Source organism: Pelophylax lessonae (assembly GCF_965119305.1).
Source record: "Pelophylax lessonae genome assembly, chromosome: 4".
NCBI lineage: Eukaryota > Metazoa > Chordata > Amphibia > Anura > Ranidae > Pelophylax > Pelophylax lessonae.
In genome coordinates, this window is record NC_138771.1 from 381424309 (window position 1) to 381450502 (window position 26194).

General features: G+C 40.0%; 1 protein-coding gene across 1 annotated transcript in view; it reads right to left on the bottom strand.

Annotated features, from left to right (window-relative positions):
• LCP2 (lymphocyte cytosolic protein 2) overlaps positions 1-24897 on the bottom strand; it is a 325994-nt gene extending 301097 nt beyond the window's left edge. Inside the window, exons 1-2 of the mRNA XM_082256323.1 lie at positions 24614-24897; positions 23920-23982 (exon numbers count right to left, since the gene is read on the bottom strand). Coding sequence (XP_082112449.1) covers positions 23920-23982; positions 24614-24691 — 141 coding nt within the window. The 5' untranslated portion in view covers positions 24692-24897. The remainder of the gene's footprint in view (positions 1-23919; positions 23983-24613) is intronic.
• Between the last annotated feature and the right edge of the window lie 1297 nt (positions 24898-26194).

Consider the following 26194-nt stretch of genomic DNA (forward strand, 5'->3'; position numbering starts at 1 on the left):
AAATAAGGGAAAATCATAACTATGAACGGAGGAACTCCAACTCTACACCCTATACACCCCAACATACCTTCCAACAACCCCAATTTAAGCCGGTGAGAGGGAGAGGCAGAGGGAGAGGAAGAGGACGGGGAAGAGGGAGAGGATATAAGAAAAATAACTATCAATATGATAATTATAACAATTACCAACAACAAAGAGGAGGAGAAAGACAGACAACATATAGAAATGACCAAGAATATTATCAACCGCCGGGCAGATTAAGACAGGAACCCTCGGGAATGTATAGAGAGAGAGAACGACTCCCTTCCCATCAGGAATATAGGAACAACCAACATCATTACTCATACCCCTCAGATGGCCAAAGACCAGGACCTTCAGAACACTATATCTACCCTCATCCCAATGATGGACAAAAGCCAGGTCCCTCGGGACAATTCAAGCAACAGGGGGAAGAGAGGTCTTGGAAAGACAATTATTGGGCCAACATGCGGGAAAACGCAAAAAAAGAGGATGTAGAGGAGGGAGAAAGAAAACGGAAAAGGGACGTCTAGAGCAAGGGATATTCAATTTAGCAGGGGTGGAACTTACACCATCAGAATTGAAAATATTACAAGAGGGACTGAAATTTGCCCCTGCTAAATCTCTAGATCATTTTGAGACTTTTATCGATCTAGAAAAGTTTACACGAAAACTTAATATTAAGAAATTTTTTGCGGAACAACACAAGAAAGGGATAGGAGGAGAGGAAGAAACAGAATACCAACATACCCAACTTCGGAACAAATCAGTTTTTAATCCTAAATCCAGTACCTACCAATATATCCAAGTGTTCAGGAATATTGTTCAAAAAGAGGTACAGATGATGAAAAGGAAGCCAACTAAAAATACAAAGGAAGTTTGGGAAGCCATCAGAAGTTTGGAAGAAAAGAAGAATATCATTATTAGAGCAGCTGATAAAGGAGGGGGTCTAGTGATTCTCAAAAAAGAAGATTATATCAAGGAACTGGATCGTATTGTAAATGATGAAGATACATATGTTAAATTACCTGGAAATCCTACAAATAAATTGAAAGCCAAAATGATACAGTGGATTAATAAAGGGATGAAAAAGGGCCTCCTGAACAAAAAAGAAGGAAAATACCTGAATATTAAAGCCCCTCGTATGCCGGTGATATATCAAATCCCCAAGATTCATAAAAATCTACAGCAGCCACCGGGAAGACCCATAATCAGTGGCATAGAATCTTTATATGCTAGGATGGGTGAATATTTGGATACATTTTTTCAGCCTATAGCTGCTATTGGAAAATCCTTTTTAAAGGATACCAAGGAAACATTAACCTCACTAGTGGACATAAATATCACCGAAAATACAATATTGGCATCGATCGATGTGGAATCATTATATACGAACATCAGACAGAAGGATGCATCAAGGGCTATCAAATGGGCCTTAGAAAAATACACCAATTTAAAGGAACCACAAAGAGATTTCCTATTGGAAGGCCTGAATATGGCTATGTCAAATCATCATTTTTGGTATAAGAATGAGTACTATAACCAAATAAAGGGTGTAGCTATGGGAGCACGTTATGCTCCCAGCGTAGCAAATATATTTTTAGCCAAATGGGAAGAGGAGGATATCTACTCAAAACTTCCACAACAACTGAAGTATTACCGCCGATATCTTGATGATATCTTGGTTGTGTGGGAAGGATCGCAAGAATCCCTGGAACATTTCTTCAAGAAAATGAATAAAAACAAATATCAGATCAAATTTACAGGTAATATGGACAAAAATACAGTGCAATTTCTCGACTTGGAGATCTTTAAGCACAACGGCACTTTAAACACCAGAACCTTCTTTAAAAAGGTGGATACTAATGGCTACATCTCTAAGAGGAGTTGCCATCACCCGGCTTGGATACAAGCGATACCAAAAGGGCAATTCACCCGAATTAGAAGGAATTGTACAGATTTAAAAGACTACAATACACAGACAGATAAATTAATAGAAAGATTCAGAGAAAAGGGATACAAAGAGAAAGACCTGAGAATCACACAAAAGAAAATATCCGAATTGAAGAGAGAAGACCTCCTAAAGAATAAGAAGAAAAAGAAGAAAGAAAACCCAAACTTTGAACTAGCTTTTATTACGGGATTCAACACCCAATACAAAGAGGTTGAAAAATGCATAAAGAAAAATTGGCACATCCTATTAAGGGATGACACTTTAAAAACACTCCTCCCAAAGAATCCAAAATTTATTTATAAAAGAGCCCCGGGACTACGGAATATCCTATCAAAAAATGTTCCAGACCCACCAAAAAAACCACAAATGTTTTTCGCAAAAAATGGCTTCTATAGGTGCAGAAGATGTAAAGCATGCAGGACAAGCAGATTTAAGAAAAGGATTGAACACAAGTTCTTCTCCGCGGACAATCGGGAATTTGAGATTAAAAAATTCATCACCTGCGACACTAGATTTGTTACATACATGTGTACTTGCCCTTGCGGATTAAAATACATCGGACGCACGACCCGCACTTTAGCAATTAGGATAGGAGAACATGTCGATAACATAAAGAAAGGCTTCAAAAAGCACAGCCTGTCCAATCACTTCAGAATTTTCCACAACCAAGATCCCTCCCTCCTTTGGTTCTGTGGAATTGACAAAATATTCAGTCATTGGAGAGGCTCAGATATGCGAAAAATGATATCGCAGAACGAAACCGCATGGATCCATAGACTAAAAACATTAAAACCCATGGGGTTAAATGCAGACATAGACCTTAATTGCTTTTTAAATAATTTTTAGGAATTTAATTGATTATATCCCTTGCCTTTAGATAATATATCTCATATTTATATTTTATATATCCATTTTATATATATATTTTTTTTACAAATTATGGATTTTTATATAGATAATATTATTTTAAAAAATTTATAATGTACACTGTACCTTTTTAATAAGCATATGTCCCTATAAATTAATATCTATGTCCATAAGAATGATAAAATAAAAAATAATTGTTCCTATATATGGCCACTAGATGGAGTTATAGTCCCGAATTACACTAAAAAGAATGTAGGAAAAATTAGATGACCACTAGATGGCGTCAATTAAAGATATATATTTTTTTATTTTTTATTTTATAATGTCTAGTTTCAATTTTATTTATAATGTTTTATTAATAAAGATTTAATACTAGATATAAATAGTTTTATAATTGTGGGAAATACATTATGTGTTTTTAAGAATTATTGGATGTGAATTGCTGTTTGTATAATGCGGGGAATAGGAATATACCCGGGCGATTTGCAGCAAATGTCAAATACACATAAAATAAAAGGGTCACGTAATAAATCGATACCATCCTGTTAAATATACAGATCGGCACTTAATGTCAATAAAAATAAATGAATGGCGCTACAAAAGCAAAATTAAACACCGGCCAATCATAATAGAGATAGCGATACTTAAGATGTGACTGACAGGGCCAGCACAGACTGCCTGAGGACGCTCGTTAAGCGAAATGCATTGTGGTCAATGCTAACCCGGAAGTAACACACAGAGGCATTCGGAACAGAGGTTGGGATACACATCCACCGCTGCAATACAAAGAAAGGGGGAAAGGAGATACAGGGTGCTGCAGATCCCCGGAGAATATCTTCCTAAGACCCAAAAAAACGATTTTGTACTGCCGAATTGCCCAGTGCCAGGAGGGCACAACAAATAGTAAGAGGCTAATTGTCACCTTATAGTGTATGTTTTTTGGAGAATAAAACAGTATTTCACTATTGGAGGCTATTTGTTCTTCTATATCTTTATGTGTATGGGGGGACTACATGGTCCAACTCGAGTAATATAGGAGCCAGAGATCCAAGCAATCGAGGAGAGGTCTGATCCACCCAATAAAGGGATCACAGGCGTTGGGGGTCCTTGTGACCTGCTGCTAGCTGGTAAGAGGCCACGGTTGTCACATCCCAGCACCTGGAGCACTGTGAATGGATTAATAAGAATTCACCAAGCACAATTTTGATTGCATGCTATTGCTTGGACTTTTAAACACTACTTGGAGCACATTTATATATTTATACTTTTTTATATATTCTTATGTGATTTTTTTATATATCCTTATGTGATTTTTGTATGGAATTCTTTATATATTTATTTATTGGTTCACTGATCCACACCTTTGTGGATTAATTTACTTTGAGAAGCACAAGCACTTCTTAATTGACGGTTGTCACATCCCAGCACCTGGAGCACTGTGAAGGGATTAATAAGAATCCACCAAGCACAATTTTGATTGCATGCTATTGCCTGGATTTTTAAACACTACTTGGAGCACATTTATATATTTATATTTTTATATATTCTTATGTGATTTTTGTATGGAATTCTTTATATATCTATTTATTGGTTCACTGATCCACACCTTTGTGGATTAATTTACTTTGAGAAGCACAAACACTTCTGAATTGAAATTGCACTGGTATGCACTTTTCTTTGCTAATTGCACCAATAGTAGATCATATATATATTTGTAGCAATTTTTAATCACATATATTACACTTTAAATCACCTATTAATTTTTATAACACGTGATATATTAAGATTACCAGCGCCTTTTTACCTATGATATATACCTATTTATTGTTTTATTACAATTAAAAGGGCAGCAGGTTCAACAATCTTTTATTTAAAGGGCCAGGCGCCTTCTCTTTTCTTTTTATTGCTATTTTAGATACTCTGTATCTATTGAATGGCAGCCGGCTCTAAAGCAACTGAGAAAATGGATGTATTTAACTTATTAAAAGAAAGAACCTATAACTCTAGTGAGATCTTCCAACAAAGATCAATTAATGAGGTTAATATGTCCCAAAATTTTAAACAGCTACAATATAATTTGGAGAGACAAATAAGAACCTGGTGGGATATCACTACCTTTGATAGGTACATAGAGGAAGATATTACCCCCAGACGCCTTAGATGGGATGTCAATCCCAATGATGGAATAGAGGACAAAACCTCTATGGAGGAATGGTTCAAATTTTTCAATAATAAAGAGAAACAACTAATGGAACTCTTAACTAAAAGGAGGAAAACCAAACTCAGTATTATAGAATCAAAAATACAAATAATTAAAGAAAAACTAGCTCCACTCAACGAGACCCAAGAATATAAAGATAAAATAACAATGATGCAAAAACATATCGCACAATATGACATTGAGATAAAAAGGAAAAAAATAAAGAAATACCAACGTGACATAGAAGATTACAAAAAGGGTGTGGTTTACAAATGGCAAGAAGTAATAGGTACTAATTCAAGGGAATCATCCCCAGAAAGGGAACCTAATAGCCTGGACGTAAGATACAACCTTATGAAAGACTTCAGGGTAACACCACATAGAAATATAAGGAGAGAAGAGATGACTCCCATCATTTGTGAAGATGACGAGGGGGACACTACTGCCAATACCATCTTGATACCCACAAGTAATAGATTCTCACCCTTAAGGAATAGAGAAGAATTCTCTACTCCTAGATATATGGAACACCCAAAAATAAGGGAAAATCATAACTATGAACGGAGGAACTCCAACTCTACACCCTATACACCCCAACATACCTTCCAACAACCCCAATTTAAGCCGGTGAGAGGGAGAGGCAGAGGGAGAGGAAGAGGACGGGGAAGAGGGAGAGGATATAAGAAAAATAACTATCAATATGATAATTATAACAATTACCAACAACAAAGAGGAGGAGAAAGACAGACAACATATAGAAATGACCAAGAATATTATCAACCGCCGGGCAGATTAAGACAGGAACCCTCGGGAATGTATAGAGAGAGAGAACGACTCCCTTCCCATCAGGAATATAGGAACAACCAACATCATTACTCATACCCCTCAGATGGCCAAAGACCAGGACCTTCAGAACACTATATCTACCCTCATCCCAATGATGGACAAAAGCCAGGTCCCTCGGGACAATTCAAGCAACAGGGGGAAGAGAGGTCTTGGAAAGACAATTATTGGGCCAACATGCGGGAAAACGCAAAAAAAGAGGATGTAGAGGAGGGAGAAAGAAAACGGAAAAGGGACGTCTAGAGCAAGGGATATTCAATTTAGCAGGGGTGGAACTTACACCATCAGAATTGAAAATATTACAAGAGGGACTGAAATTTGCCCCTGCTAAATCTCTAGATCATTTTGAGACTTTTATCGATCTAGAAAAGTTTACACGAAAACTTAATATTAAGAAATTTTTTGCGGAACAACACAAGAAAGGGATAGGAGGAGAGGAAGAAACAGAATACCAACATACCCAACTTCGGAACAAATCAGTTTTTAATCCTAAATCCAGTACCTACCAATATATCCAAGTGTTCAGGAATATTGTTCAAAAAGAGGTACAGATGATGAAAAGGAAGCCAACTAAAAATACAAAGGAAGTTTGGGAAGCCATCAGAAGTTTGGAAGAAAAGAAGAATATCATTATTAGAGCAGCTGATAAAGGAGGGGGTCTAGTGATTCTCAAAAAAGAAGATTATATCAAGGAACTGGATCGTATTGTAAATGATGAAGATACATATGTTAAATTACCTGGAAATCCTACAAATAAATTGAAAGCCAAAATGATACAGTGGATTAATAAAGGGATGAAAAAGGGCCTCCTGAACAAAAAAGAAGGAAAATACCTGAATATTAAAGCCCCTCGTATGCCGGTGATATATCAAATCCCCAAGATTCATAAAAATCTACAGCAGCCACCGGGAAGACCCATAATCAGTGGCATAGAATCTTTATATGCTAGGATGGGTGAATATTTGGATACATTTTTTCAGCCTATAGCTGCTATTGGAAAATCCTTTTTAAAGGATACCAAGGAAACATTAACCTCACTAGTGGACATAAATATCACCGAAAATACAATATTGGCATCGATCGATGTGGAATCATTATATACGAACATCAGACAGAAGGATGCATCAAGGGCTATCAAATGGGCCTTAGAAAAATACACCAATTTAAAGGAACCACAAAGAGATTTCCTATTGGAAGGCCTGAATATGGCTATGTCAAATCATCATTTTTGGTATAAGAATGAGTACTATAACCAAATAAAGGGTGTAGCTATGGGAGCACGTTATGCTCCCAGCGTAGCAAATATATTTTTAGCCAAATGGGAAGAGGAGGATATCTACTCAAAACTTCCACAACAACTGAAGTATTACCGCCGATATCTTGATGATATCTTGGTTGTGTGGGAAGGATCGCAAGAATCCCTGGAACATTTCTTCAAGAAAATGAATAAAAACAAATATCAGATCAAATTTACAGGTAATATGGACAAAAATACAGTGCAATTTCTCGACTTGGAGATCTTTAAGCACAACGGCACTTTAAACACCAGAACCTTCTTTAAAAAGGTGGATACTAATGGCTACATCTCTAAGAGGAGTTGCCATCACCCGGCTTGGATACAAGCGATACCAAAAGGGCAATTCACCCGAATTAGAAGGAATTGTACAGATTTAAAAGACTACAATACACAGACAGATAAATTAATAGAAAGATTCAGAGAAAAGGGATACAAAGAGAAAGACCTGAGAATCACACAAAAGAAAATATCCGAATTGAAGAGAGAAGACCTCCTAAAGAATAAGAAGAAAAAGAAGAAAGAAAACCCAAACTTTGAACTAGCTTTTATTACGGGATTCAACACCCAATACAAAGAGGTTGAAAAATGCATAAAGAAAAATTGGCACATCCTATTAAGGGATGACACTTTAAAAACACTCCTCCCAAAGAATCCAAAATTTATTTATAAAAGAGCCCCGGGACTACGGAATATCCTATCAAAAAATGTTCCAGACCCACCAAAAAAACCACAAATGTTTTTCGCAAAAAATGGCTTCTATAGGTGCAGAAGATGTAAAGCATGCAGGACAAGCAGATTTAAGAAAAGGATTGAACACAAGTTCTTCTCCGCGGACAATCGGGAATTTGAGATTAAAAAATTCATCACCTGCGACACTAGATTTGTTACATACATGTGTACTTGCCCTTGCGGATTAAAATACATCGGACGCACGACCCGCACTTTAGCAATTAGGATAGGAGAACATGTCGATAACATAAAGAAAGGCTTCAAAAAGCACAGCCTGTCCAATCACTTCAGAATTTTCCACAACCAAGATCCCTCCCTCCTTTGGTTCTGTGGAATTGACAAAATATTCAGTCATTGGAGAGGCTCAGATATGCGAAAAATGATATCGCAGAACGAAACCGCATGGATCCATAGACTAAAAACATTAAAACCCATGGGGTTAAATGCAGACATAGACCTTAATTGCTTTTTAAATAATTTTTAGGAATTTAATTGATTATATCCCTTGCCTTTAGATAATATATCTCATATTTATATTTTATATATCCATTTTATATATATATTTTTTTTACAAATTATGGATTTTTATATAGATAATATTATTTTAAAAAATTTATAATGTACACTGTACCTTTTTAATAAGCATATGTCCCTATAAATTAATATCTATGTCCATAAGAATGATAAAATAAAAAATAATTGTTCCTATATATGGCCACTAGATGGAGTTATAGTCCCGAATTACACTAAAAAGAATGTAGGAAAAATTAGATGACCACTAGATGGCGTCAATTAAAGATATATATTTTTTTATTTTTTATTTTATAATGTCTAGTTTCAATTTTATTTATAATGTTTTATTAATAAAGATTTAATACTAGATATAAATAGTTTTATAATTGTGGGAAATACATTATGTGTTTTTAAGAATTATTGGATGTGAATTGCTGTTTGTATAATGCGGGGAATAGGAATATACCCGGGCGATTTGCAGCAAATGTCAAATACACATAAAATAAAAGGGTCACGTAATAAATCGATACCATCCTGTTAAATATACAGATCGGCACTTAATGTCAATAAAAATAAATGAATGGCGCTACAAAAGCAAAATTAAACACCGGCCAATCATAATAGAGATAGCGATACTTAAGATGTGACTGACAGGGCCAGCACAGACTGCCTGAGGACGCTCGTTAAGCGAAATGCATTGTGGTCAATGCTAACCCGGAAGTAACACACAGAGGCATTCGGAACAGAGGTTGGGATACACATCCACCGCTGCAATACAAAGAAAGGGGGAAAGGAGATACAGGGTGCTGCAGATCCCCGGAGAATATCTTCCTAAGACCCAAAAAAACGATTTTGTACTGCCGAATTGCCCAGTGCCAGGAGGGCACAACAAATAGTAAGAGGCTAATTGTCACCTTATAGTGTATGTTTTTTGGAGAATAAAACAGTATTTCACTATTGGAGGCTATTTGTTCTTCTATATCTTTATGTGTATGGGGGGACTACATGGTCCAACTCGAGTAATATAGGAGCCAGAGATCCAAGCAATCGAGGAGAGGTCTGATCCACCCAATAAAGGGATCACAGGCGTTGGGGGTCCTTGTGACCTGCTGCTAGCTGGTAAGAGGCCACGGTTGTCACATCCCAGCACCTGGAGCACTGTGAATGGATTAATAAGAATTCACCAAGCACAATTTTGATTGCATGCTATTGCTTGGACTTTTAAACACTACTTGGAGCACATTTATATATTTATACTTTTTTATATATTCTTATGTGATTTTTTTATATATCCTTATGTGATTTTTGTATGGAATTCTTTATATATTTATTTATTGGTTCACTGATCCACACCTTTGTGGATTAATTTACTTTGAGAAGCACAAGCACTTCTTAATTGACGGTTGTCACATCCCAGCACCTGGAGCACTGTGAAGGGATTAATAAGAATCCACCAAGCACAATTTTGATTGCATGCTATTGCCTGGATTTTTAAACACTACTTGGAGCACATTTATATATTTATATTTTTATATATTCTTATGTGATTTTTGTATGGAATTCTTTATATATCTATTTATTGGTTCACTGATCCACACCTTTGTGGATTAATTTACTTTGAGAAGCACAAACACTTCTGAATTGAAATTGCACTGGTATGCACTTTTCTTTGCTAATTGCACCAATAGTAGATCATATATATATTTGTAGCAATTTTTAATCACATATATTACACTTTAAATCACCTATTAATTTTTATAACACGTGATATATTAAGATTACCAGCGCCTTTTTACCTATGATATATACATGTGATGTATTGCCGCGATCATTAGAGCGAGAGCAATAATTTGAGCCCTAGACCTCCTCTGTAACTTTAAGCTGGTAACCTGTAGAAATTTTTAAAATGTTGCCTATGGGATTTTTAAGCACCAAAGTTTGTCGCCTTTCCGCGAGCGTGCGCAATTTTGAAGCATGACATGTTGGGTATCTATTTACTTGCCGTAATATTATCTTTTACATTATGGAAAAAATTGGGCTAACTTTACTGTTTTCTTATTTTTTAATTCAAAAAAGTCAATTTTTTCCCAAAAAAATTGTGTTTGGAAGACCGCTGCGCAAATACGGTGTGATAAATAATATTGCAATGATCTCCATTTTATTCTATAGGGTCTCTGCTAAAATATATATATATATATATATATATATATATATATATATAATGTTTGGGGGTTCTAAGTAGTTTTCTAGCAAAAAAAAAAAAAATGATTTTAACTTGTAAACACCAAGTGTCAAAAATAGGCTTGGTTTTAAAGTGGTTAATCTACAGGTCATTTACCACTGTGTATACAGTGGTATAGATATACTGCGCTGGATCTAAAATAATTCTAAAAAGCAGCCGGCACAAAATCTTCGAATGTGTACAGAAGATAAAAAACAATAAAATTAGGTGAAAGTGCAGCGCTATAAAGTCTTCCCAAACTCCTCATCCAAAAAGAGAAGAAGCACCTCAAATCATGTGTTAAGGAAATCACCATCCAATATGGCAGCCTCTTACCAGATAGCATAGACCCCCATTACAAAGGTCTATGTAGGCAGACGAACAGTTAATTCAATGAGTGTCAGCAGTATTGAATTCCAACATCCTCCGAATCAGCCTTTCCTCAGTATTTCAAGCAGATACCATCATATGGGAATAAATGAGAGATTCCTCATAGTGTAACCAATTGCATCCACTTTAATAAATAAAATCACTTACAGGTAGGTACAACATATTGAACGGCATCCTACTCCCAGCATAATGTAATTATATCCATCTGTCAAGATGGATATAAGCTCACCGTGCGTCCTTGGCTTAATCTTACGCGTTTTGTCATCAAGCGACGTCGTCAGGGGCGTGGCCAACTACGCTCCTTGGTGAGCATTTATAATTGCAGTCAATATGGGCAGGCGGATCTTATGGTTGCGTTCCAACTGCCGGAAGGAGACAGTTCCTACTTGCAAGATCAAATTGGACACCCACAAATCCTATGCCAAATAGCATTTAACCCCAAGAGATCATGAAAATAATTATAAAAATAAGGAATTGGCAAAAAACACATAGGTCTTATTCCTATTCACAGGCATATAGTAACCTGATAAAAGTCCATAAAATAACGCAGGCCGGAAAACAATGCCATCTTGTGGTTAGATTTTAAAACTACATCCTATTACAACACATCTAGCAAACGCCACATATAATTATACATGATAAAAAAAATAAACATATATAGTATCAACCCACTTAAAAAATACTGTTAAGAAAGAGAGTGTTTAAAAAAAAAAAATATTATTTTTATATCTTCCATAGTTACACATCTCAATTATTAATAAAGTCATTTACATCCCATTCTATGTTCATGCCAAATGGGCTGTATGTTTTGGCTTTGCATATCCAATTGGTTTCCAATCTAGACCCCCCCCCCCCCTTGTGGTATTGCTACCCCTACAACTTCCAGAGAATTTGTCTATTCCCAGGAAAACCGTCCCAGCCGGATTCCTCGCATGAATAAGTCATAGTGTCTGGAAACACTATGCTTGGGGTACCCCTTAAGAATATTTGCTACATGCTCCTTGAGTCTAACTTGTAACATTCTTATGGTCTGACCTATATACTTCAATCCACATGGACACTTAATAAGGTATACCACGTGCTTGGTTGTGCAAGTAATAAATGGTTTAATTTTAAGTTTATGCTGTGTGGAATTAGACGGAAACTCATCTTTTCCTGTCTTTCAAAGCATTGATCTTACAGATAGCAAATTTTTTACACTTAAAAAAATCCCCCATTATTTTGAAAGAAGGATGTAGTGTTTGGGGGATCCAACACATTCGGGGCTATCATTAGCCTAAGAAGCGGGGCAATTCTAAAAACAACTGGGGTGTATCGGGCAAATGGGGGCCCAGTACTCCATCATTTAATAGTACATGCCAATGTCTCTGTAAGATTTTCTTTACAGAAAAGTGTTGAAGAGAGTAAGTGGAAAAAAAAGCGTATTTAAAAGAGTCATTACTGGTTGCTGGTTTGGGTATTAACCACTTGCCGACCGCCTAACGACTATTTACTGCGTCACTCAGCCGCTTACAGGCAAAGTGACGTAGCCCTACGTCCCTGGCTCACGAGCCTGTAGGGGGCGAGCACCGCCGCTCGTTCTCTGGGGAGCCAGTGCGTGTGACCAGCGGCTCCGATGGCCACCGGCCACTCGCAATCTCCCTCAGGAGAGGGAGAAAGACAGACGGCTGATGTAAACACATTCATTCTCACTAAAGTAATCACAGAGGCTATGCTAACCTGCTTTGTAGGATCGTATGTCTCTGTGATTACATCACAAGCCACGCCCCCCCCCCACAGTTAGAATCACGCCCCTAGGGACATACTTAACCCCTTGATCACCAGTAAAGTTAACCCCTTCCATGCCAGTGTCATTTTTACAGTAACAGTGCATATTGATAGCACTGATTACTTTAGTACTGTCACCGGTACCCCCAAAAGTGTAAAAAATGTCAGTCAGGGGTCCGATCTGTCCCCCGCAAAGTCGCAGTCCCGCAAAAAAAAAAACGCAGATGGCGGCCATTACTAGTTAAAAAAAAAACAATAAAAATGACATAAATCTTTCCCGTAGTTAGTAAACGCAATAACTTTTGCGCAAACCAATCAAAATACGCTTATTGCGATTGTTTTTTACCAATAATATGTAGCAGAAAACAAATTGGCCTAAAATGTTAAAAAATTTTGATTTTTACATTGGTTTTATTTGAGAGTTTCATATAAAAAAATGTGAAAAATATTATTTTTTCAAAATCGTCACTCTTTTTTTGTTTATAGCGCAAAAAAAAAAAAATCGCACCGGTGATCAAATACCACCAAAAGAAAGCTCTGTTTGTGGGAAAAAAGGAACGTCAAAATTTAATTTGGGTACAGCATCGCACGACCTCGCAATTGTCCGGTAAAATCACGCAGTGCCGAATCGCAAAATAGGGCCTGGTCTTTGAGCAGCCAAATCCTCCGGGGCAGTTCCTCTCTATTTTTTTGATCAGCACGAACAAGGGCCAAATCCATCTCTATGCTATCATACCCTTTCTCAAAAAATCTTTCTTTTACCGCTTCAATACAGTGCACTTTCACCCCGTTCCTGCCCAAGCCAATTTCCAGCTTTCAGCGCTGTCACACTTTAAATGATAATTGCGCGGACATGCTACACTGTACCCACATAAAACATTTTATCACTTTTATCAAACAAATAGAGCTTTCTTTTGTTGGTATTTAATCACCGCAGGGTTTTTTATTTCTTACAAACAAAAGAAAAAAGACAGAAAATTTTGAAAAAAAAAAGTTTCTTATTTTCTGTGAGGAAATTTTGAAAATAAATAATTTTTCTCCTTCACTGATGTGCGCTGATGAGGCGGCACTGATGGGCACTGATAGGCTGCACTGATGGGCACTGATGAGGTGGTACCTATGGGTACTGATGAGGCGGTACTGATGAAGAGGTACCAATGTGCCGCACTGATGGGCACTGATAGGCGGCACTGATGGGCACTGACGGACAGCACTGATGGCCACTGACTGGCTGCACTGATGGGCACTGACAGGTGGCACTAATGGGCACTGACGGACAGCACTGATGGACACTGATGGGCAGCACAGGTGAGCAGGCATTGATGGACACTTACTGGCAGCACTGTGGGCACTGATTTTGGGCTCTGATGGTGGGCACTGTGGGCACTGATGGTGGGCACTATGGGCACTGAAGGTAGACACTGATTGGCACTGTTTTTCACGTTTCTGTAATCAGAGCACTGATGATCAGTACCCTGATTACCTGTCCTTGTCTCCCCTGTGAGGAGGAGCCACTGATCAGCTCTCCTCGCCACACACTCAGTGTGAGGCGAGGAGAGCCGATAAACGGCACTTCCTCATTTACATGTGACCGGCTGGTATTGGACACAGCCGATCACATGGGTAAAGAGCCATGTCATTGGCTCTTTACCGAGATCGGGATCATGCCGGGTCCTAGCAACACGGCGTGGCCACGATCGCCCCCCGCGGGCGCGTGAGAGAGGCAGTTCTGGTGCGCTGTCATATGATGGCGTCCCAGAACAATAGCTGCACCGATCCGCCGTCATTTGACAGTAAGGCTTCCTTCAGAAAATCAATCCTGTTGGTACAGTTCCTTTTCAACCATAGAAATTGACTGTCAGGAACAGAGCGTAACCAGGCTGAGTGGTGACAACTATCGGTATTAATGAAACCATTCCTGTCAGTCTCTTTAAAGTGAGTAGTGGTGACAATATCACCATCACTCACTCTAAAATTCAAATCCAAAAAATGTATCTCCGTGTTGCTAAATACGTACTGTAATTGAATTCCTCTATCATTCCTATTAAGAGTGGCCATAAATTCTACTAGGGAATCGGAGTCCCCATCCCATGGGAGGAGGATGTCATTGATGTACCTCCTCCACAGTACAAGCTCAGGCCTGGGTCTTGCAGCAACGACATCCTCCTCCCATTTAGCCATAAAAAGATTGGCCATACTGGGCGTAAATTTTGCGCCCATGGCCACTCCTCTCTGTTGTAGATAAAAAGTACCCCCAAATCAAAAATTAATATGACCCAAAGCGAAGTCTAAGATGGACAAAATATAGTCTTTGTGAATGTCCAGCAGAGTATCTGTATCCAGATATTGAGCTACAGCTTCTCTCCCATGATGATGGGAGATGATTGTGGAAAGTGACGTAACATCGGCCATAGCTAGAATATAACTATCTTTCCACTTTATCTTCATCAATTCCGTAATTACCTGGGTGGAATTTCTCCAAAATTAAGGTGTTTTAACCACCAGTGGATGTAAAAAGAAATCTTTATAATTATCCACCCTCGATGTAACGGAATCAATTCCACTGATGATAGGTCTTCCAGGGGGGGTGCACTGGGTCTTTGTGCACTTTTGGTATAAAATAGATCACAGGAACCCTAGGAGCACTAGGAACCAAGAAGGATTTCTCCCTTTTGGTCAATAGTTTTTTTCTGAAATCCCATGCCTATTAAAGAAAGTAGTTCCTTCTTATATCTGTGGGTTGGATTACCTCCCAAAGGTATATACGTGTCATGGTCTGACAGCAATCTGTTAATTTCAAGTTTGTAGGCCTCAGAGTCTAAAATAATGATGCCCCCCCTTGTCCGCAGGTCTCACCACTATATCACTGCGTTGTTTCAAAAGCTTTAGACCTTTGTAAAATGCCTGATTACTCCTGGACTTTTTAATTTGCAATTGCTCCAGGTCTTTAGCCACTAGGTCTTTAAACACTGAAATAGAAGGGGCAACGGGTCCTGGGGTATTAAACAATGAGGCATTAGCGAAGGTGGTACTCCTAATCCCCATAGAGTATGTCTGAGAGGGGTGAACAGGATTGGACAGTAAATACCTTTTTATGTTGATTTTAAGAACATTATTCTGCGGGTCCATAAAAGTTTAAAATTTGTTGAGTAACCTGGGGGGGAGCAAACTAAAGGCCATTATTTAACACACCCTTTTCTTCATCAGAAAGACTAGCTGAACTGAGATTGAAAAGACCCGCATCACTTAGACCCACCTTCTTTTTAGGTCGGATCCTCCTCCCCCCTTTGGACCCTCTTTTGGATCTTTTACCCTTTTGTTTTTGGGTACCTTCCTGGGAAAAAAATGGCCATTGTTATTACCCTCATTGTTATTACCCTCATGTCTAAATTGATGAGGGCGTGGATTATCTGCACTATATCCACCAATCTCTGAAGGATAATACAATATGCATTATACATATAACCACTCTCTCGGGTAGGTGGTCTACCTAGGTCAAAGGTATGAGAGGTGATGTAGCGATCAGCTCCATCATCTCCATCTCTCCCCAAATATTCAAACCTATTATAGGTAGATATCTCTCCACTCTGAGGTGTTGCAGGATGTGTATACGCCCATATATGTGACTCTATAGTCACATGGGCTGTTTAGATGTGATAGGGAGAAAATGTTTAGCACAGAAACTCACTGAAAACTGAGCATGTGCAGAGTTGCCACCACAGCTGCAGAATCCCTAGCTGAATTGGGGACATGAACAGATGGGGGAGATAGAGAGCAGCAGGATCAAGCAGTTTTTTGCAAAATACATAAATCTAATCTCATAAAGTGAGTATGAATAGCATGTAATAGCATGTAATACAGCATTTACAGCATTTATTAATAGTTTTTTATATTGTGTGTTCAATGATACTTTACTTTTTGGTGGTATTTGATCACCGCAAGGTTTTTCCTTTTTTGCTAAACAAATAAAAAAAAGACCGAAAAGTTTGAAAAAAAAAAAGTTTTTTTTGTTTATGTTATACAATTTTGTAAATAAATATGTTTTTCCTGCACTGATAAGCACTGATGAGGCTGCACTGACAGGCACTGATGAGGAGGCACTGATGGGGTGACACTGATGGGGTGGCACTGATAGGCGGCGCTGATAGGCACTGATAGGCACTGATAGGCACTGATATGTGGCACTGATAGGTAGCACTGATATGCAGCATTGGTGGGCACTGATAGGCGGCACTGCTGGGCACTGATAGGCGGCATTGATGGGCACTGATGGGCACTAATGGGCACTGATAGGCGGCACTGGTGGGCACTGATGGGCACTGATAGGCGGCACTGATCGGCACTGACGGGCAGCACTGATGGGCACTGATAGGCAGCACTGGTGGGCAATAATGGGCACTGGTGGGCGGCACTGATAGATGGCAATAATAGGCACTGACAGGCAGCACTGATGGGCACTGATAGGCAGCACTGGTGGGCAATAATGGGCACTGGTGGGCGGCACTGATAGATGGCAATAATAGGCACTGGTGGGCAGCACTGATGGGGAGGGCACTGGTGGGCATCCCTGGGGTCATGGGTGGGCATCCCTGGTGGTTCTAGTGGCACCCCCCCCCAAGGGTCTGCACTGGTAATCAATGATCTAAATACCAGTGCAGACCCCCCCCCCCCTGTCAGGAGAGCCGCAGATCGTCTCTCCTTTACTAGTGCCTGTCAGACACGTACTGAGGAAAGCCGATCAACGGCTCTTCCTATTTACTATGGGACCAGCCATGATTGGACACGGCTGGTCACATGGTAAAGAGCCTATGGAGATGCAGTGTGTCAGTGTGAGAGTGTCAGTGTGAGAGCGCATTATCCTGCCGCCGTCATATGACGTCCGGTCAGGATAATGCAACCACTTTCCCCGCCATCAATCGCCTATAGGACGGGCGGGAAGTGGTTAATAAACACACACTCACCTGTCCCAGGATGTCAGTGATGTGGTCACCTCTCCCTCTCCTCTGCCTGAATCAGCATTTCAGCTGTGGGCATCCGGCTGTAACAGCCTACGGCTTCACAGCTGCGTATGTGTGAGTCCCGCTGCGGCTGCTGAATAGTCCGACAGTCTAGAAGACTACAAGGAGAAAGGGGGAGAGGAGAATCACCTAGGCAATGGAAGCGGGAGCGAGTTCACCTGTCAAAACCAGGTACCAGGAACCAGGAGTGCTTAAAGGAGAACTTCTTCTTTTGGGTGGAGCTCCGCTTTAAGTTTTGGCAAAAAAACCTGGAAGCGGATTGGTTTCTATAAAGAGCAGCACCAGATTTTGCACTCATCAGTTTTAGTAAATCAACCTCTCTGTGTCCATCAGATACAGAAATGGAACAGAGAGTGCGGCAGGATAGTTGTGAAATTCACTGATCACCCTGCACATTACACCACCTCACAGCCTTACATTGCTCTGTGTATGAGGAACAAGTAACAGTTCTCATGGTACTCAGAGAAGAGCGGATATCAAAGATGCAGCTCAGCCTAGCAAATAACAGCAGAAATGTAGCTGTATTGGGTGAGGGGTTAGTGCCAGTGCAGGAGAGTCTAGAGAGAAATGCAGGAGGGCTTTGTACAGGAAGCTCATTTAAAGAGGAAGTAAACTCCCCCAAAAAAAATGAAAAAAAAAAAAAAAACCTGTAAAGACAAAGGCATCGCATACTAGCTCATTATGAAATACTTACCTTAAAACTAAGCCCCCGCAGTGCCGCCCGCTCAGTGACAGGACGGCCAACATGTCCGGCTGTCCTGTTTCCTAGTTCGCGTCTTCCGGCCATCTGATTGGCCGGAGGCGTAATTACACCACTCCCGCCCATGCGCGCGGGAGCTGCCGTTCACGGCACAGGGCTCTGAAGGAACGGCACGGGTGGCAGCCGATGACGTAAATATCTCGGTACATGTTTAGGAGAAATTTACAGCACTTATAGGTAAGCCTTAATATAGGCTTACCTATAGGTTAAAGTCTTTAAAGTGGGTTTACAACCACTTTAATAACATAAACAAAACATCTGCTCATCAAAGCTACTCGGTAAAAGTGGAATTAAACATAAAAGCAATCGTATTTATTATATTGCAGCTTACCATTTCTTGGATGCAATGGCTGCATTCATTTTTTTTTAGGCTAGGCTCACACATCTGGTTGCAGTTTGCAGTCCGGAGTCTAGTTAACCCATTTAGGGGGTTCGCACAAACTGTATGGCTGAATTTGCATCACACAGACATTGCATGTGATTTGCACAGCAGTGCGATAGGAATCACATGCAATGTTTTCCATCGCACCAATGTGAACCGAGCCTAGCACCAATTAAAGTCATGTCAGTTCCTGATTAACAGGGTACAGGCAGCACATGTCCTTTTCTAGTGTCGAGCCAGCACTCAGCCCTTTCACCCAGCAAGGTCCCACAGGTGAAACTCATTAATGGGAAACAAAGATCCATGGCAATTAACTCTAATGGGCCATACACACTATAAGATTTTCTGAAGACTTTTTCCTTTAGATTTACCAAAACCATATAATATGAGGAAAAAACCTAAACACTTTCAATTTGTATGCAATCTGGCAGGCCCTTGCACTACACAAAAAAAGGTAAATATGAAGAAAATCTAACCACAAAAGTTGAATAGTGTGTATGCAGCTTTAGGCCCTTTTCATGCAAACGATCCGATCAGATCCGCCTGTCAGTTTTTTAGGCAGACCTGAACGGATCCTCCATGCATCCCTATGGGGCAGCGGAGACATGTCCGCTGACCCCCGTTGCTATCCTAATCCGATCCTGTCTGTGAAATCTGGATGGATGGAAACCCTATTTTCCATCCGTCCAGCGGATCGGATCAGATGGGATCGGATCGAATCCGATTCCCCCATAAGGGACAGCAGGGATCTGACAGCTCCATCTCCGCACACAGAGTGGAGAGGGAGCTGTCATCCCGCCTGCTCAGCGGGGATCTGCAGATCGATCTCCCGCTGAGCAGAGAAGGGACCGCGCCGGACAGCAGATAGTATGAAAGGACACTTAGGGTCCATGATGATGACATAATAATGTAAACAAATATATGCAAAATATTCAAAAGACAAATGTAGGCACCCTACAAGGTAGGTGCTAGGTAAAGTGTAGTAGGCCTTGACTGCTTATCAGCAGGGCCATGATTTTCAGCTAGGTTGTCATGGTTCCCAGGAGTGGCTGTTGAGACTGGGGAGTCTCCCCACTCAATGAAACCTGGCCAATGGCTCACCCAGGCTTGTATCTATCCCAGAAGGGCAGATTATGCCGCACAGCATTCTGGGAGGGGGTATAAGTTTGAGGGGAGCACATGACGCAGTATCTTTGGCAGGAAGCAGAGTCCCAGGAGGGAGAGTACGGCTGTCTCTCCTCCTATCAAGAGGAATCGGGTGTCCCAGGCGGCTTGCCTGAGGGGACAGAGGGCTGAGCTGAGTTGCAGAGAGGATCCGGTGTGAGGAGAGGGGTCGAGTTTCAGGAAAGCATTCCCAGTTGTGAGTACTGCAAACTGCCCCTGGGGGTCTGCCTAGTGAGAGGGGACCACTCCAGGGAAGGTCAGAGGGATCCAGGAGCTAGCTAGCTGGTGCAGGAAGAGTAAAAGGGGGTGCCAGTGTTGACCCTGAAGAGTAAAGGGGGTGCCAGTGGTTGGGCCCTGAAGTATTCAGTGTACAGTGGAAGTGTACAGCGTGCAGTGTACAGTGTTGAGAATTGCAGCAGTGTTACTAAAGGCTACCTCGGTCAGGAAGGACTGGAGGGAGCAGAAGGACTTTTGAGCTAACCAGAGTGTCAGAAGTCAGTCTTCAGTACAGTACGAGCAAGTCAGTGATTTCAAGCGCCAGCAAGCGTTGGTCGTTATTCAAAAACATAAATAAATATTTATGTATAAACCAACTGATGCAACATGGTGCAATATGCGCTCTGACTTTGAGAGCACATGTCACATCACAAGTGGCACCCCTGTAAGTGCAATGGAACCGTTCTAATAGAAGCAACTTGAGTCATTCTGACTAAAGCCTCGTACACACGATCAGATTATCGAACGATCTTTCGTCCGTTTTTTGTTGCATGCTAGTCTCATATGGAAAGTGAAGAGGTTATTTTTCATACGAAAATTCCCGTACAACAGAATTCAACTTCAGAATTGATGTCATGTTTTGAATTGTTTTGTATGTGTTCTTTTGTTTCTGAGCATGCCTAGTCTTGCTCTTATGATTTTTTTCGGACGAAAACTGTACTAATTAAATGAAAATCGGACGCTGTGTTGATGTACGATAAAAATGTTATAGCCTGCACATCCAGTTTTTTTCGTCCGAAAATTCGTAATCGGCTGTCGAAAGCACTATACTAAGGATCCAAAAATCAGCAGATCGTTAGTCTGACGAAATTTTACTTCCGATTTTCGTATCGTGTGTACGGGCCTTTAAAAAAAATGTTCCTGTACTACTTTTGGTCCGACTTGCATTGACTTCTGTTAAAGAGGTGTCAGTTAAATAATGCTGCTCATAGAAAAAAAAATGTTTGGCAACACCATCTAGCTACTGCGGCTAGAACAAAAAGAAATGTTACTTTTTCATTGTTGAGTTTCTTGCGGAGTCTATGCTAGTGTGGAAAGTGCATAGTATCATTGTGGGTCTGACACTAAAGATTTTGACCCAGGCTCTGTGGCCTCACTGATGATATCTGGCTGGAAGAGGACAGGTGAGTATAAGGCCAGTTGCACACATATGTAAGAATTACAGATTTTTTATACTCAGGATCTATTTGTCAGCAAGATCCTGAGTATAAACATCAGTATATTCTACGATCCTGTTTTCTTTTTCTCTTTTTTTTTAAATTATTTTCTGGTGTTCCAGCCAATGACACCTTTTTCTGTCTTAGGGTGTCCCCTCTACACTGGAGGGAGAACAGAGGCACCTTTGGGAAGCAGCATTGTCAATCTGGGGACAGGGCAGTGTTTGATGCACTAGCAGATTTAGATAGACTTGACAAACAAATTAAACTTAACTTCCAGCTAATGCTTATTAAAGCGGTAGTAAACTCTGCGCCTCGAGCGCTCCTAATCAATGCAGTTGGTATGTTCAAGGTTTCTAATACATTCTGTCCAGTGACCACTTGGAATGTCTCTTACTTGTATTTGGTGCAGTTAAAAATTTGTTCCTCTCTGTCCGAAGCCAGCACCATGTTTACTACTGTCTTTCGTGTCCGCAGAGCTTTGGGCTTCTGCCCTGTTTCTCCCTGTCAGAAATCTTGCGCATTGCAAATAAGAACAAAGAAAAGGGCGCACCAGCCTAGCACATTATCCTCAGTGGGCTTTTATTGAAAAAGTTAAAAATAAACTACTCACAAACATGTGATAAAGTCCAGCATATCAATTCCATAGAGCAACGTCCTTATTATAAGTCCAATGTCTCGTAAAGACAAAGGGCTAACGCGTTTCGAGGCCATGCCTCTTCCTCAGAGCCTAAGGTTCATGGCTGAGTCCTTGGTTTAAATATAGTGGAGAAGGCCACCACATGACCTCCTAGATTGTGGGAGGAGATACCAACCTTCTGAGCGTGGCTACACAACCAATTATCCAAACCATAACATAGGCTTATATTAGTACAAAACTTTACAGCTCTATATGCATGGGTGCTGTGCTCCCATCGTGATGACCATTTACCCATATCTTTCTTATAAAATAGCAACACAGGTGGTGCTTGGCAAGTTCATACCAAAACATACGACCATCCTCGCATAAGAACTCCATAATACCAAGGGACAGAAATCTCAACGTGACTCACAGCATTTAGTAGATACACTCCATAGGGTCACCAAAGTCAAAATGTAGATACACAATCAACAGTGTGGAGGGCAATGATATAATATAATATGTCCAATAAGAAATCTTGCGCATGCAAGAGTACAGTGTCTGTATACAATACAGGCAATCTCCTTTTCTCCTCCTTTACATGTGCTCTCACGGGATTACGGAGCGATGCCACAGAGAGGACACGATTGAGGCATGGCATGTTATCACTAGGGACTAACAGCACAAGAAGCAGGCCGTAGACAGGAGTCATTATGCGCATATGCCGGTGATTTCATGCAAGAAAACAGAAACGGTTCGCAAGAAAAGTAAGCAGCATAAAAGAGATCTAAAGACAGCGATTTGCACAGTATGTTTTGCTTATTTAAATGAGAAAAGTGTACTTTGAGAGCTTACTATCACTTTAAGCAGTTACAGCAACAATTTTATTCCTTTTGGAATAAAAAAAGTTTTGTTTTTTGGTTTAATACTGATTTAAAGTGAAGCTTTAGGCAAAGAAATTAAAACTGGCGAACAGGCTAGATTTTTTTTAATGCGGAAGAGACATGCTTTGTCTCCTCTGTATTAAAGCTACCTACCCGCCTGTCCGCCCTTGTACAGTGAGCCAAGCACACGCAGCTCACTGTACAACTTCGGCAATGCCAAATCTAACTGAACACCTGCGCATGCACAGAAGTGGCATCATCGCAGCCCAAAGATGTCAGCGGCCGGGGCGGGGATGCCGCATTACTGGAGTTGAGGTGAGTATTGTTCCTCTTTAATTCCACCTGGCTCAAAAGTCTGTAGTTTTGTTTCTAACCATTTTTCTTTTTAATTTGGCACAGTTCTCTCATTCAGCTACAGCTATCTAGCTTTGTTGCCCTAATAAATATATTCACTCTTCAGTCTTGTGCAGTGCTTTAAGTGGCCCAAAAGAGGTGCCGGTACTCTATTATAGCCTATAAATTCCCCCCCCACCCCACATCAGGGTCCCCACAGAGCACCCCCCCCCCCCCCCCTGGCCTGGGCTGGGACTCCGGAGCAGGGGGACTCACTGGTGGTGACTGGTCTGGCTCTGCAGTTGGAAATATTCTTGGGGGGGCAATTAAGGGCGCAGATGTCCAAAATGAGCATACTTGTACGCTAAGGCACACGGAGAGGTGGCGGTATGCTCAAGAGCCATATTTGGAAGTGGCGGTACTGAGTACCAGTGCATACCGGCCCACTTAAAGCACTGGTCTTGTGCAAATATATAGGCACTGAACAGCACTCAAAGAACCATAATAACTCTTTAATAAAAGCTTACCAAAAATCTTCTCCCACTTATTCCTTGTTTTTTAACAATCTTTTCACAGTCCTTTAGCTTACACTGCAAAGGAAGGAAAACAAATGTATTTATTTATTACAAGTATTTATATGGCACTGTCAATTTACGTAGCATTTTACATACGATTCGTACATATCAGTCCTTGCCTCATTTACAATCCAAGGTCCCTCTCTTATATGTACACTTACTATGGCCAATTTAGGCAGGGGCCAGTAAAACTACCAGCATGTCTTTGAGGTGTAGGAGAAACCCCAGACAAACAAAGGGAGAATATGCAAACTTCACGCATAATTTTCTCGCTGGGGTTTGCAGCGCGGACCCCAATGCTGAAATGCAAAATACTGAGCCACTGTGCTGCCCAACTGACTGAAAACTGTCCAATATAAAGAACCTTTTTGGCAAAGACTCACCCCCCCAATTTGTTTCTCAACTCAAGCATATAATCTTATACATATGTGTGTGTGTGTGCGTGTGTATACATATATACAGTACATATTGTATGTATAAAACTGACTGCAACACAAGTTACTTTTGTATTAAGTACAATGTATTGTGCATTAAACAAGTTTATATAAATTACAACAATACCGATCTGGGCATTAGTAGTATGCAACACTAAAATAAAGCTGTTTTGTAATAGTATTGTTTTCAGTAGTTTTAAAACATAACTCACCTTTCTAAAATAATCTATAAGAGTATCCGGACTCCATGTGCTTACTTCCGTGCAAGATGGAACTTTCCAAATATCCATTTTCTGTTTACAAGACAGTGCTGTTCATAAAAGAAAATAATCTGGCGCTACACAGTTTTGTTCAATGTCTGAACACCTAAATTCAAACGTAAAACTCCTGATGATGTTGTCGAATATTGTGGCGCAGATGTGCCTAATATTGGCATAAAACTGTATTTTTTGATTCCTCTTATGCTGTTGTAGGCTGACAAAGCCTCTAAAAAAGTGACAACATCCCCCCTGGTACAAGTGCTTACTTCTCAGAAACAGGCTGCTCATTTCCTTTACCACTTCCTCATTTGAAACACGAAGTCATATAAACTGAACTACATAAGAGCGCTTACTGAGTCTGGTTATAAAACAAATGTACAGTTTTGCAAACAAAAAGGAATTTTATTGTTATGGTAGTGGTAGTGTATAATATAGATGGTGTACATATTTAGACCACTACACTTAAAGGAATCTTCTGCCTGGGGAGTGTGAGACTGCTTTCATATCTCTGCATTTTGGTGATATGTTTACAGCGCACAAAAAACTGGTATCTGCATCTTTTGTGCAGTTTACAGCTAAGTACAACCTCCACAGCGATGAATGATAATGCATATAAAATACACTGCACTGAAACTGCACCACATGAAAAACATAAATGTGTCAAGGAAGGCTGAAGAGGAACAATAGACAGTGACAGGGTATTTACTATACTGTGGAGCAGGGGTAGGCAACCATAGGGAGGTGAATATGTGATAGTATAGTGTCACCACAAGATGGCCATTGCGGACACCATTTATGAAGATTGTGCCACGTCCTATTTATTAAATTTGGAAAAAGTTTACTATTGCTAGAAGCATGGACTTTCCCGGCACAGCAATATGACACTCATGTCGTAAAAAATATTTAGTTTATTGAAAAATAGTTAAAAAGATTTAAGATATATAACAACATATATATATACAAATATAACAAAATATGTGAAATTACAATCAAGACATTATTAAAAATAGATCATACATGTAACATCACAGTCGTAGCGTGTGGATAACCCTCAATCATCGCTAGGGTGTATAGATACCATAAAGAGCTATTACTCATACAGAGATCATAGTACATACCGATATGTATCCGGTGATGAGGGACCCACTGAAGAATTAATTTTCTCTACATGTTTCGCGTTTTTCAGGAGAATATAATGAGCTATAGTACCAACATAAGATCTAGAAAGAACAAAGGAACAATGCATGGGTTGCATACAATATATCCTTAATTATATATCTTATATTGAGTTGAATATGTCTAAAAAAGACAGATATGTTTATATCAATTTAGTATCAACAGATATATTAAAAGGGTACATAGAAGATTTCTTACCAATACGTGATGTGTGAACACCAATGACAACAGGTCCCAATACAGAACTAATTTAAATAGTTTGCATTGCAGTGCAGAATAGCCCGATGCCAGAGCTATGAGTAGATAGAGATGGCAAGATATTTAAGGAAGGAACTGTTTTCCATGTTTGTACAATAA